The 14,822-nt window shown below is 45.5% G+C and overlaps 1 protein-coding gene across 1 annotated transcript; it reads right to left on the bottom strand.

The window, feature by feature from the left end:
• Positions 1 to 11,714: 11,714 nt before the first annotated feature.
• LOC137845723 (uncharacterized) lies at positions 11,715 to 13,077 on the bottom strand. The gene has a single exon (XM_068663145.1). The coding sequence runs from the start codon at positions 13,009 to 13,011 to the stop codon at positions 12,043 to 12,045; it is 969 nt and encodes a 322-aa protein (XP_068519246.1). The 5' UTR covers positions 13,012 to 13,077; the 3' UTR covers positions 11,715 to 12,042.
• Between the last annotated feature and the right edge of the window lie 1,745 nt (positions 13,078 to 14,822).

The raw sequence follows: 14,822 nt of genomic DNA, 5'->3' as shown, positions 1-14,822 counted from the left end.
AGTCTCATCTTTAAGTATTTAATGACAAAATACAGCTTTCTTATTATGTGGATTTCCTCCCTTACAGAAAGGTTTTCTAGCCACGGTACAACAAAAAGCAGTGATTAAATAGTTATACACACAAATAATTCTGAAGCCGAAGAATTCTTTCCCACCACTAAATGAGATGCTTGGTGCTCTGGAATAATTACACTACTGTAATCTCGCTGAGCATCTTTCATCTTAAAAACAAAACAGAACTGAATTTCTTTAATAGGTGAGTACTGCTCTCCTTGATAAAACCTGAGGGCATGCTAAATTGCAGCCCAAGTTGTAACTGCAGCTTGCATGTCCACGTATAATTTAGCTTCATATCAAAGCTAGCCAACGTGCACCTCTTGAGCCGCACACAGCACACCCATCACCCAGACATGTTCCTGAGGTCAGAGCCACCTCATTTGGGCAGTGATGGGGCTGTGCTTTCTGGGAGGATGTTGGACCATCTGAATCCCCACACATGGGAAGAGTTGGCAGAGTGGCATGGATGAGGCTTCTCCACAAAGTAGCCCCACCTCGTCCCACCCCATAAGACCTGGGCTCTGAGGAAGAAGAGATTCATGTCTTCTCTGTACCAGGGTACAAAAGGGGTGAGGGACCTCAGCGAGAGGGGTGAGGGACCTCAGTGAGAACCCAGAGGTTTGTGGAGGTGGGAAGGATGTAGTGTCACTGCCTGTTCAGACAAATACAGCCCAGAACAACAATTTTGTCTCTTGGTGAAGACCATGAAAAGTGCCAGAGGTTAGCTGAGCCTTCTTAGAATACAAGTATGGTAGAATACAAGTATGGTAGACCCATTCTGACAATAGGGGGTCCAGGTTTTGGAGTGTAGAGCCTCAGGACTTCAGCCCTTGCCAATAACCCATTTTTAGTATTTCCTTTTAAATATTTTTCTTGGTGTTCATGTTATGCACTGATACTGTCAAAGGGAATCCTTATCCCTGTACTTTCCTATGGCTCACAGAGGTGTGGTGCTAGCATCCAATTTAAAAATCTATTAATTCTAAAGCTATTAATTAAATCTTCATTCTAGTTCATTAGCTGTTCATTAGCATTAAACATTCTAATCTCAGAAAGAAAATCTGTCAGCTGACTTTTGGTTCCTTCAAGCCTATTGCTCTGAAAGAGCACTTTTGATGTCACAGAGTGCTGTTAAACACAGTAAATTTAGAGACAGAGGAGGCTCTTGTCACCAAATAAATAAAATACACATTAGAGCTATGCCTTCCAGAGGAAACATCTGAATGACAGTGCCAAGTTCTCTTCTGCAGTAAGAATCTGCATTGCATTGGTTCTTTCAACTCAAGTTAATAAGTCTAAAGCATGAATAAAAAGCTGCTATAAAGGCCAGTGCCCAGAGAAGCTGTGGAGTTTCTTCCTTGGGGATCTTCAAAAGCTTCTGCACATGGTCCTGAGCACTCTGCTCTGGGTGGCCCTGCTTGAGCAGCGGTTTCACCAGATGGACCCAGAGGTCCCTTCCTGCCTCAGCCAGGCTGTGATTCAATGCTCTCCTTGTAGTTCAAGTCACAACTTGAAAAGGGATTTAAACAGTAAAAACGCCTTCCCACCAGCACCTACTCTGTGTGCAAGATGCATTCTGCCCCTTCTCTTGTCTGTCCCATGCCTTGGCCTGCCTGGCTCTGTCATAAGTTTGGCTAATGTGCAATATTGAAATTATAATGACAGGTTATAAGTAATAAGGCTAATAATAATTAGGTGTGTCTAAATACTAGATCCACCCTTATATATACAGTGCCCTTAGACAGGTTAGGTGGCTTTCAGGCATCAGTTATCTCATAAGATGATAATTGTCTCTGCCATGCAGGTGTAAAGAGAATTAAGGCTTGCAAGAAACAGGGAGAAGACAATGTGGGAAGTTAAAGTGAAAATGAAAGGCGGTGTCCTTCTTAATGATGGAAAGAGCAGGGGAAGGCAGAGGAGCAGCTGGGTTCCTACATGCAAGGCAAAATTAATGGAAGGCACTAAAACTGGCATTGCCAAAGAAAGAAGTGAAATGTGTTTGCAGGAGGTGGTTAGAGGCTGTTAAAGGAGGAAAGACCAAGAGTGAAGCTCAAATTGCCAGAAAGATGCAGTGTTATCAGAAATGCCTTTTTTTTTTTTTTTTTTTTTTTTGTTAGACTGTTTATCTAAATGTCTTAAGGCATGGCTTAGGCAGATAAGTACAGAACATTGAGGGTTCTGTGAACATGACGTGCATCAATTCACACAGAATGGACCCAAATGACACATCCGTATTCCAGGCAGCAGTACATTATGGTGCATGGGAGTGGATGCTATACACAAATTTCTCCAAAAGGGAGCAAGCTCAAATTCCCTAGGATGAACGGCCTGTGGCTCTTCTCTAAGAATCCTCAGCAAGGATCCTGGAGTACAGAATATCTTTTGCAAGCTGCTTCATTCTCAAGAAAAAACAAAGTTATCCGTTTTCAGATTTTGTACTCTAAAAATAATAATAATAATAATTTGCGTCATCCTCAGCAGGTGAAGATGGGTTCCCGAGCCCTGTTGTGCAACTGGATTATCCTTAAACTCCTTGAACCACTGGATTGGATAGGGTGGAGGTAATGAGTCAGGACAGGGTCTTTGGGACTGGAGGTTCCTGAGAGCTCCACCCCACTGATGACCTCATTACCAAGTTTTTCACAACACTTTTTGCATGAGCCATGCAAACAACATAAGCTTAATATCTCTGTACTGCCTCCTTTCTTATCTAGGGTGTGACACCGAGACACAGTTCACAAGCTCATCTTCCGAGATACAATAATTGATCCATATCGGATCAATAAAGTAGGGCACATGGTAACATCTGCAAGACAAGTAAATTTACAAGAGTTCCCGTCTTATAAAAGGAAAACTTCAAATCGCTCCAATTTCTGCCCTTTTAGGATTCCCCTTGGCATGCAGAAAATCAGAGGAGTGATGAATAAAAGTGGTAAGGTGAATTTTTAAGCTCTTCTTGATTAGAAGGATGCAGCTAGGCATGCCTGCAGTGAGCAGGTCTGGTCTTCTAGGCAAGGAACTACCTTACATTTGGGGCGGGGGGGGGGCTCATTTCAGGAAATGCAGATTTACAGAGGGGTAGGGGGCATGCATGGGCTGCTCATCTCCTAGGTGGACATCCATGTAAGCAGACCACAGTGAGGATGAAATTCCAGAGGCAGCATCAGACAGACGGACAGACGCTGTCTTCCCTGAGCTTGGCAGCTTCCCAGGGAGACAGGGCAGGGTAAGCTAGGAGACTGGCAGGGATCCAGGCTGCTTCGCATGTTTTCACCTTGCCGTAAAGTTTCCTGCAATTCCGTTTGCCTTTGAAGTCTCTGGAAAAACAACTGTGTTTGGATGGGACTGCACAGGCTGCTTGCAGAGCAAGGTGCACACCCTGATGTTCACAGAATCTGCTCACGGCTCACTGGCCCAGCAATGGGGAATTAGCATTTAGCCAGCTTTCACATTTCACTGGGGTTAAACAACTTTATGCTGGGTTAGAAATGAGTTTGCCTGAGAGTTTTTTCTCCCTTGGATTAAAACGGGCTGGTGGCTTGTGAGGGCTGGTAGCATGTTCCTGGGACCCAATGGGCAATGTGTGTGCTTAAACTGTGTAGAAATCATCAGTGGAAAATAAGCATTGAACTGGGGGGAGCTGATTATTTTTTTCCTGGACCTAATAAATAAATAAAAATTTAAGTATCACCCCCTTCATCTTACTGCTTTCAGCTGACAGGTTAAGCTATGAATGCTGAAAACCACAAGCAACAGGAAGAGGGTCGAGTGAAAGTGTTTTGTGCACAGAGCTGGGGACTGCAGAGGGAGTTGATTATTTTCTTACTTCATGGGTGAGCAGGACTGGCAGACTTGGTTTTGATGTTTGCCATCTAAATTTCACCAGTAGGTGTGTGAAAATCAGGACACGAAGAGAGAGAAAATGAGAAAATGACAATAATAATGCAGAATAACTTTAATGTGAAGGGAAAGGACAGGACAAGGCTTCTGGAATAAGTAACAGATGGAGTAACACAGTTTGAGATGCAGATTCTGTCACTCTCATGCTGCACTCAGGCTTCTCCTAGATGCCAGTGACACATATCACCAAATTTTTGTTGTTGTTGTTAAATAAAAGTAAAATATAAATACAGGAGTTGTTCCCCACTAGACTCTTTCCTGCAGTGAAGTTGAAAGGCAGAAACAAATGGCATATGTTTATATTACATATGTGTGTATATATTTATCAAAGGAAAAAGTGAAGTGACTAATTCTCTTAAGTGCAAAGACCAGTCTAACTAGCTTTAGCAGGGAAAGGGTTTATAATGTCTTAACTGACTACATTTGTGTTGATCTTGAAACAACTGCTGCCTGCATTTTTCTGGCAAAACAATGGAAAAAGAGCAAAATGTTTCTGAGAATGAAATAATGTATGTTTCGTGTTAATGCAAATTAGAATTGGGGCCATTTTTTGGCCAAATTGCCTGTTGGCCTGAGAATGTACTTGAGGAAAAAAACATGAACTTAGTGTACAGCATAATTTAAGGAAAACATAGGTAAATCTGCTTGAGAGAGGCAGTAGGAATCCACAAGGCCCTTGGACATGCTTGTTGGGGTTGGTGCTGCTGTGCTATGCTTCTGAGGTCTCTTTTTCTTCATTTGCTGCATTTGTAGTTTCTGTTTCTGGTTTCTCCTTCTCTGGAATGTGTTCTTCCCTCTCTCTATCAGGTGGTCGGTATCGTCTGTAGCTGGGCCTATTGCAAGGATGAATCCAGTGGGAAGAAAACACATAGGAGCACCTTGAGGCACACTGAGGCAGGTAGCTGGGGATGAACCTCCCTGCAGATGGCTCGGAGTGCAGGATTTCAGCCCCCAGAGACGTCAGTGAGGCTGGTGCACATCCCTGCGAGATGGCAGAACTTCCCACCACTGTCTCCTGTGGGCAGGTGCTGAGGATCGGCCCCGGGAATGTCACGACGACGGGAGGGGGGAATATAATGACTCTGGAGGCAGCGCAGGATACAACACAAGGGTCATTGCAGGCGGTAGCAAGTGGCTGTGGGCACTGCACGTCGCATGGATAGGAGCAGCATCCTGTGTGCCACCCCCCACCGAAGGACATCTGGGAGAAATGGTGGCAAACCTGCAGCACACAGTGAGACCACAGCAGTGTTTTGGGAAATGTTGGCACCCCACACCCTGCTCCTCCCCACACACACACAAACAATGCAAGCAGGTAAGGGCCTAGCACAGGTATTTTAGTTATAGAGGTTGTGTAGGTAATGTAGATGCTGTCACAGAGGAGATATGAGATTCTAATTTCAGGAGATGATGCTCCCATGTCAGTCCAGCCCCCCCGTCCTATTCCTGACCCCTTGCTTTGCTAATCATATCCCCATCACCCTGACTCCTTCTCATCTTGCCAAAAGGACACCTAAGCCTGGATCTAACCCTTCTCCACCCAAGTTAGTTCCCTCCAGCCCTTGCCCACAGGCCATTCCCACAGGCTCAGCGCCTCTTTTCTCTCTTCCAGACACACATGCTGACTGGGCAGCTAAGAAGGACAAGTGGAGAGACACCACAGCCATGGCTGGGGGCTTCAGCACAACCACTGCTGGTGCCGTGAAGCCACTGGTCATATGGGAATGGGTACTTGATATCCCTGTGATGGAGAATGGATAAATGTCCTTGTCTGGGATAATTTTGGTGTCTGTGATAGAGCACGCCCAGCCCTCGTTTGGATAATCACTTGTAATAGGATTCCTGCGCCTCTGCTGAGATTGCGCCGGGCGCTGTTATCAGCACAAAGCTATGGAGAGGCTCTGTTCTGAGAGGCTCACACACACTGAGGAGCCTGCACAGGACAGGGCTGGGAGGAAAGGCCATCATCCTAGTCCTGTGAGCTGGGACTGCTGTGCGGGAGGTGGAAGGACTGAGCTTCGGTGCCCCAAGCTCTTAGGAATATCTCACCTCCAGGTACTTCCAGGCGGTTTGCAGAGAGCATTGGTGGTACAGCCAAGAACTTCTTGGAGATTGTTGGTGCCTACTTTATTGCCTAGACCCTGAATCCATCTTTTAAGCCATTCACAGGAAACTATATAAACACATTGTGGGATTTATCTGTCAAAGTTAAAAACTGCATGATATAGAGAATTATCTATAAAGTAGTCACTTCATTTCTGTCCTGGAGAGAAACAGGCACTTCCAGAGTGTGATCAAGCTCATTCAGAGGTAGGTGTTTAAATAGATCATGTGAAATGTCTGTTTCTGTCACTGATTAGGACGAAAACTTTGGAGAATCCCCTTGCTTTTCTTGTCTAGTACTTCTTGTCTTTCAATGCTCAGCGTCAGATACTCTCATCAGAAAAATCCTAAAATCATTCAGCATGAAAACAATTGTCCTTGCAGAGATCCTTCTCCTTCCTAGTACTACAATGAAGGTGTCTTAGCCCAAAGAGAGACGCTCTGGTTATGAACAGAGTTGCGAGGATAACTGACAGAGAAAACCAGTAGGCATCAATTTTTAGTGAAATGAATTCTTGGTTCTACCCGTGTTTTGGGTGCAAATGTAATTGTTATTCAACACTGGCTGGAACAGTTCAGATCTTTTACATTTTTTAATGAAAAATGAGGAAAATTTTCCTAGCCAAAACCAGGACAATATTACCAAAATTCTAACTGAATTTAGGTTAAAATGCCATTCATATTGGATAACGTATAGATATATACAGTTATCTGATAATAAGAAAATTACATTTCATTTTTAATAAGGATTATTATCCCCATATATGCATTTTTACAGCTGAACACAGTCCAAGAATACAACTAAATAATTTCTAGCAGACTCTTCTATAAAGAATTCCAGTTGTAATTTTAGAAATTGCAGATTGCTTTGCTATTAAATCCCAGCTCACATTAAAGCAACATCTTGCTCGATATAATTAGATTGAGGTGAATGGGACTTACCAGTTGTCCAGGAGGTAGTCAAGAGAAATGGCCAGAGGAGCCCTGAATCCTGTGAGTTTTATATAGTTTCTCCAACTTCCAGGAAGATGAGACAACCTTTGTGCATGAGGTCCTAATTACTTCCCAAGCAATTTTTCCCGCATGTGTAACACTTATAATTACTATAATTATTTTAAGATTGTTTACCAACATTATTCAATTCTTGACAGTACATACTGTTACATGCTGTGGGGTTCCCTTGTATTATATCTTTATGGTCTAAATTCGTTGCTGATGTGATTCTACCACTTCCTTCTACCGCTGTGTTAGTGTGGGAATGCATCTCGCTCCAGTTTGTCCAGCTTCAACTTAAGCAGTAACCATGCAAGCAGTGGTTTGCAGATAGTAACTGATGTATTGCAAATACGCAATATGATATGAAGATATGCCCAGATGCTTCTAGGTATGGGATTTGTAATTCGGTCCCCCTAAATCCATCCTAGCATTTAGATGGAGGTACCATGGTGTTCACCCTGTAAGGGCCTCAGTGGAGTGGAGAACAGAATTTTGCACACTACACATCCCCCCTTTTTGTCAGCAATGGAACAAATCTGGTTATTTGGTTCCTGTCATTTGTCAAAGAGTTGTCACAGCTTTGTAGACAGAGGATGACATTCTGCTTGGGGATCCCCTCTCCTGCTTTAGGTACTGACCAGTTGGTTAGCATCTGGCACTAGTCACCAAGTGAGATCAGAATGTTAAAAAGCATAATCTCCTAATTATGTCCACTTACAAAAGAGATGACTGAGGGGAGATAAGGTAAGAATTTCTGCAGATAAAAGGTAGATACCAAAGTGAAAGCATTTAGCTGTGGTTTACACATGCTGAGGACGAGAATAATAGTCATGAGCTAAAAGTGCATCAAAGGAGACTTAAACACGGGGAAATAATTTTATCATGTGGTTACTGACATGCAGAAATGGGTAAGAGAGGTTGTGGAATCTCTATCATTGGAGACTTTTAGCAGTGGATGAGACAAACATTTGTCAGGAATGGTTCAGATGAACAGCCAGGACTTAGGGCAGGGAGATGCAATAGTTGGCATCCATTGATTTTGGCCATCAATTTACACAAAGGTTCTCAAACCTTTGCAGATAAACTTGGTGTCTACACGAAGGACCATCTCATGCCTTGCTCATTTAAGATGTCTTGAAAGAGGTTGCTTAAAATGGCCTCAGGCTGGGTACCAAAAATCACTGAAAGTCACTTCTAAAAACTTTGATCTACCTATTTGGTGTATAAATTGTCAGGTTTCTCTCCATTTTTCTTCCTCTGCTGGGGCTGAATCCATTGGAGAGCAGGAGACAACACAGAGATGCTCACTCTGGCAGATCAGTGCATCGACAGGCATCGCTATGTCCATAAAGATTTAAGAGATGACTGAAAGTCAAGAGAGATTCGCTCTGGAGGCTTAATGTGTTCAGAAATTTACCTAAAGAGGGAACATCTGTCTGTAATGGGGTCAAGGAAAACCTCTACATCAACAGGCTGAAATACATAATAGGCCCTCAGAAACTTTCTGGAATAGGAGAACCATGTTCCTGTTTGGTATTTCTGAATTTTGTGGGGCCTCACTTATTTCCCAGGAATTCAGTTGGATTCTCAGATTTAAGAGTCATGTGCTCAACTTGTACAGGCTTAGCAGAAGCTGCCTTCCTAACCTATGTTGAAATTATTGCTTTTGAATGCAAACAGAAATGCAACGTTTAATGAAAATGCAAAATGCTATGAGTTATCAAGGCTTGAAACAACATCCTGTTTGTGAGAACAACTTAGGCACTTCAATCAAAAAATGCATATTCGAAAGGTGCTATTACTCAGCCCTGAGGTGTTTCTCAGCTAACATACTATTAATATTATAATGATAAAACTCTTTGCATGTATAAACTGATAATGAATATTTTTGAAATGTTCTGACATTCCTTGCTGTGTGGAAACTTCACATCACCAATCTTAATTGTCAGGATTATTTTCCCCATTCTTTCATAAGAGACAATGAAAAGTACACACAAAGTTATCTGAAAAACCAGACCCAGAATTTGTAGTTCGTGATGGAGAATTGCTCTGCTAAGCTCTGTTATTAGAGACTGATGATGTTTTATGTAAAAAAAAAATGTGCTTCACATTCTTTGCCAATTTCAGCTTCTTATGGATTTCTTGGTGACATCTGAATCAATTTCTGATCATACCCTTCTTTAAAAAGGAGAAAGTATCCAGAAAAATGGAAATTCTTGTTTCTAGGCTACTTTACCTGCAGAGCACCCACTTGCCCAAACTGGAAACTCATTTACACCTCCCAGTCTTCCTTGTAGGGAGAAAGGAGAGTAGGGTTGCTGTGTAATTTCTAGAAGTTATAATGCTGCCTGCACAAAAACACCTTGGGGATGGGGTTAGCAACACAGCTTTAAATGTCTCACACCTCTTACTAATGCGGCACTGTGGAGCTTGCCCCGATGGGATGTCCCCGATGGGATGTAGAACTGTTGCATGGGGAAAACTGTGCCAAGAAAACATGAAGACAGACAAAGGTCCTTTGTAGCCCACCCTGTTGCAATGCACATCAGAGAAGAGCCTGTCCTCACTCTAAACACTCATTCAGTGGGTAGAAGCAGTAATAAGCTGTTCCTTCATTGCTTTCTTCTCCAGGGCAAATCTGCCCAGCTCTCCCAGCCTTTTCTCTTGCAACCAGTGTCCCAACAGCCCAGGCAGCTGCCACCAGGCTTGCTCGCAGCTGTCCATGGCTGAGCACCAATACCAGACACGGAGGTCTGGATGCTGCCTCCTGAGTGCCAGCTGCAGGGAAATAATCACTTTCCTCCTGCTGCTGCCTGTGCTCTGGCTCACACAGCCTGCGGTTAGCTTTCACCACCACAAGGATGCAGCACTGCCTCACATCATCTTTGGGATTACCAGATCCATGTCACCTTTGGGGCTGCCTGCTCATTACTTTGCAGAGCTCCTGACCTCTCTGTAAGCAGATCCAGCCCACTAATGGTGATGGAGCATGGATCTGCTGCCAGGGCGGCTTGGGGAAAAGAGGTGACAGTGCTGCCTTACCAGCTTGGGGCACAGCAGTGGTAGTCTGAATGTGAGCAAAGTGGGCAAAGGCGTGTGAGGGTCTTTGGACTCTTCAGATGGTAGCTCTGAGACAAAGTTGCATTACTGACCATGGCCAACAAAACATAAAAATAAAACATCTTTGTGAAGAGAGCTGGTAAAAGCCTTGCATCATTCAGTGGCTACCTGGCGATCTCAGCTGTTTATTTATCATATCAGCCCCACCCTTTGTCAAGAGCAAAACTACAGAAACAGAACCTCAGATTCTTAGAAGGGAACCATTTCTGCTGCTCAATGCCATCTTTCTCATGCTAACCGAAGGGGAAGCTAGATCCTTTGGGAACAAGAGCAGCTGACACCAGCAGAGCCCTTTTAACCATGCAAGTGGCATAAATGTGTGTGGGAGAGCTGCCCCACAGCCTGGGCTGTGCCACTCTCATGTGCAGTTGTGAAGCTCCATCTCCCTCTAACAGCTGCAGACCTCAGGGCCCCTGCATCATGCCAGGGTGGAAAGGAGCCAGGTTTTACACAGAACTGTGATAAGAAAGAGGCTGATCCCAGGTGAGGTTATCAGGAGGGAGCTATTTGCTCAGCCTCCTCTTTTTATTTAATTCCCCAGGGTTAAACGTAAAATGAATTCTCTCTCCCCGCAGGACTCCTCCTAGTCCTGGAGGACTAGGTAGCATCGGTCTCTATTTTTACAGCCAAATCTATCTCTTTATTAGAAAAAAGGGTCTAAGAAAATCCTGCTCTCTCTGTTTGGGGTGCTGCAGAGGAAGCTGGGGAGCTAGGAGGGAGTTTTCCTGCTGGGAATTGCCCAGGGAGCCAGCTCAGCAGTGCAAGGCAACAAAGCAACGCCAGGAGGAGCCACCAGGTCTCGCACTGCACCTTTGTGTGCTGACAGAAAGCTGCCACTGCCCGGCGCTGCACCTCCTGTGAGGGACACGTGGTGTAGGGCAGGTGTGCAGAGAAATGTGCTCCGGGAGTTTATTTATATATATTAGGAAATGAAAATATTGACCAAACAAGATAAATATTTGCTGTTCTCTAGGAAAACGTTCTCATCTGGGAACAACTGGAGCTGGAAGTTGCTTTCCCTCTGCTTGCACTTTTATAACCACAGACTATTGATGCTGGTCATCCTTGATGTGAGCTGGGACAGCTTGGGGTCCCACCATCACAAGGGACTTTATGCACTGTCCTCCCTTCTCCTGCTATCCCAGGGGCTATCCCACATAACCCATTTCATAATCTGCCCAGCAGTGTTTTGTCTAGGGATGAACTTGCCTGTCAGAGCAGAAGACAACTGCTAATGAGTCTCATTGCATTAATCAAGCCTTCTTCTAAATACCAGCCCATGCTGCTCTTTTTATGTGTCTCTGGCTAAGCTTTCGACACCAAGATCTGTTCCCACAGCTGGTAAATCTTTCAAGTCCTAAAAGTGAGATTACTGGCATTATTTTACACAAAGGAGTGGCACAACAGCAGGGAATAATTTGACTGCTAGTATTAGAAATAATTTTTAGAAGATGGAAAATGAATCAGACACCAGACAGCAGGAATCCAGCTGCAACCTGAGATTTAATACAACGGGCACAACCGGTGAGTATAATTGATCCAGTAACAGTAAAAACCTCTTGGGGGTGCAAACATTACCACAGAGATGTATCAGCTTAAAGTTCAAAGCCTGAGCACCTGCTCAGATTTACTTAACTTCTCACTAACATCTTTTCTGTTGCAGGAGTAACTAAAGTGTGTAACTAGAGTTATTTAATAACTAAAGAATAACCATGAAAGGAAGGCAATGCACCCTACAAGTTTAGCATTGGTTAAAATAAGGGGAACATGCGGGCAAAGCATCTCCAGGAGTTAGGAATGGGGGAAAATAAACCTCAGGCCCCAGCTATATAGCTTGCAGTTTTCATGGATACATTTTCAGCTCCTTCACCAGAGCCACTTTGAAGCACAGCGGCTCTTCTTGGTGTGGCTCGAACGCTTAACCCCCCCTGAGTGGTGCCGTGGCGAGTGCTGGTTGGCACACGAGTGGAGGCACTTGGACTTGCTGATGTGCTGCATGGACGAGCTCTTGTGCTTGACCCCCTCCTGCAGCAGTGAGCACTTGGTCACACGTTGCTGCGACGAGCTCTCCTTTATTCCGGTGCCAGGGGGGCACTTAGGCACCTGTGGCTGCTGCAAGCTCTTGGTTCCATTCTGCTGCGAGGTGTAGGTGGTGATGCACTCCTGCGTCGGGTACCCCTTCATGCACTTCTGGTGAGGGAATGTGCTCACATACTCCTGCTGGAAGCACTGGGTCACGTACTGCTGTGGGGGACACTCGGTGACCCCCCGCAGCGGTGGGGAATAGCCACCGGTCATCCCCTGCAGGGACCGGAGCTCCGTGCCATACCGCTGAGATGAGCATCTGGATATCTTCTGCGATGCACGCTCATCCTTGCAGGAGGATGAGTATTTGATCCCACATGGTGGGAACCTCAGCTTGCCTGGCTCTGGGCACCTGGGTGCACAGGGTGGGAGGCTCTTGGCCACCCGCTTCTTCTCATAGTGGCCATTCTCACAGGTCTGGAAACTCTGCGTCGTGCTCAGCTTCACGCTGGGCTTCCTGCAGGGTAGCAGGCGAGTGGTCTCACAGGGCTCAGGGCACAGCAGGACACATGGCTGGACATAGGGCTGGCAAGACAGCAGCTGGCTCTGGGTCACGGTTGGCTGTGAGCAGACGTAAGTGAAAGGTTGCACATAGCTTTGCCATCTGGGCATCGGGCTCTTGATCACGCTCAGTGGGTGGCACGTGGTGCTGCACGCATCAGGCTGGGGCATGCACTGCTGGAGGCTTTCAGTGATGTAGCTCGATCCCGGCAGGTATAGGTGTTTATACCGCTCCCCATAATAGTGCATGGTCTTGCGAGGTGCTTATGCCTGAAAGAAGCAGGAAAAAGAGGGACAGTTCACACAGGCACTGTCTGGTTCTTTGTGATGCAGGGCTCTGAGTTTCCCACAGGTGTCCCCATGCAGTGAGAGGCTTGGGGTGACTTGGGACAAGGTTGGGATTTCTGAGGAGAGGAGAGGAGAGGAGAGGAGAGGAGAGGAGAGGAGAGGAGAGGAGAGGAGAGGAGAGGAGAGGAGAGGAGAGGAGAGGAGAGGAGAGGAGAGGAGAGGAGAGGAGAGGAGAGGAGAGGAGAGGAGAGGAGAGGAGAGGAGAGGAGAGGAGAGGAGAGGAGAGGAGAGGAGAGGAGAGGAGAGGAGAGGAGAGGAGAGGAGAGGAGAGGAGAGGAGAGGAGAGGAGAGGAGAGGAGAGGAGAGGAGAGGAGAGGAGAGGAGAGGAGAGGAGAGGAGAGGAGAGGAGAGGAGAGGAGAGGAGAGGAGAGGAGAGGAGAGGAGAGACAGTTTTCCACTTCTGCCCCCATACTCTTCTCATATGAGACCAGAAACAACCTGGGATCACAGTCAGGCAAACCGGAGAGTTTTCATGCTGCCCTTCAAAGGTCAGCTAAGTATCCCTCAGAGCACCTCACCAAGGAGAACTGACGTTATGACCCTCCGTTTGGCTGGAAGCCTCCTCCATCCCCACCAGGACGTCCTTTCAAGTTTACATTCTGCAACTCCCAAGCACTGGAGATGAAAGGCAAGCCAAAATTAAAGGTGTGTCCACGCTGTAATACTCAGGCGTGGCTGCAGTTCACGGGGGCAAACCCAAGCTGAGGTTAAATGAGCTAGCTGACGGTAAGAACAGGTTCGTGGCAGCACGTACGACCTGCCTGTCTGCTGAAGCATGGTCCTACAGGGGTCCGCTGGGTGGGCAGCATGCGGTTACGGGACTCTGAGCTCCCTACTGTAGCATCAGCATCACTGCCTCTGCAGTCCCCGCTTTATACTGTCCCGTGGGCAAGCTTTAAGAAAAGAAAGAAGAGAAACACAGCAGGGTTTTTTCTTAGTGTTTGCTGAAACCCCAGCAGAAAGGAAGGAGAAGGCATTAAGGCAAAATCTCAAGCAAGTTTCATTCCAGTCCTGCACTGCATTCATCCCAAGCCATAATGTCTTGTTTTTGCTAAGGCAGCTTGAAACACATCAAAATGCCTGCCACAGCAGCTCGGATGATGAAACCTCATCCCAGCAGCTCCTCATGAGCAGCATGAAGGAGAGGCCAGCTGAGATCATGTCCCAGGGACAGGATGGGGCAGCACTGTTGGCACATCCACACTTCCCTCCTGAACCTGCTGTGGATGTTGTGCTTTGCCCTGGTCCTGAGAGGCATGAGGGAAATCACCCTCTTCGTGCTCTCCATCAGAAATCACTGCCTTCAGTTTTTTGGCTGAACCACTGGACATACAGAAGGTGCTCTGATTGATATTTTTTTTTTCTTCTGACATTGTTTGGGAATTAAATGATTGTAAAGAAACTGCATTTTCTGAACGCCCCTAGTTCTGTATATAATTACAGTAATCTGCTTTATCTTCCAAAAAGCCTATCACTGGGTGTCTATTAACAATAACAATGCTGTGTGTTACTATCATTATCACTACAATTATAATAATCACTGACTAATAAAAACAACCATTTGAAAAACAACAATAGCAATGCTACTACTACACGTACAATGCTAAAGTATCTGGTGATGCTCATCAAGATAAAAATCTTCTAAAATAGGGGGATTATTTGCTTCCAGGGAGTTGTTTGCATCTCTGACTTATTTTATCCATTAACCTACA

Source organism: Anas acuta, chromosome 28 (assembly GCF_963932015.1).
Source record: "Anas acuta chromosome 28, bAnaAcu1.1, whole genome shotgun sequence".
NCBI lineage: Eukaryota > Metazoa > Chordata > Aves > Anseriformes > Anatidae > Anas > Anas acuta.
This window is presented reverse-complemented; position numbering and strand designations above follow the sequence as displayed.

What these genes read in the sequence shown, in the direction of transcription:
- LOC137845723 (XM_068663145.1), bottom strand. Translation starts at nt 13,011, where the DNA reads ATGCACTATTATGGGGAGCGGTATAAACACCTATACCTGCCGGGATCG.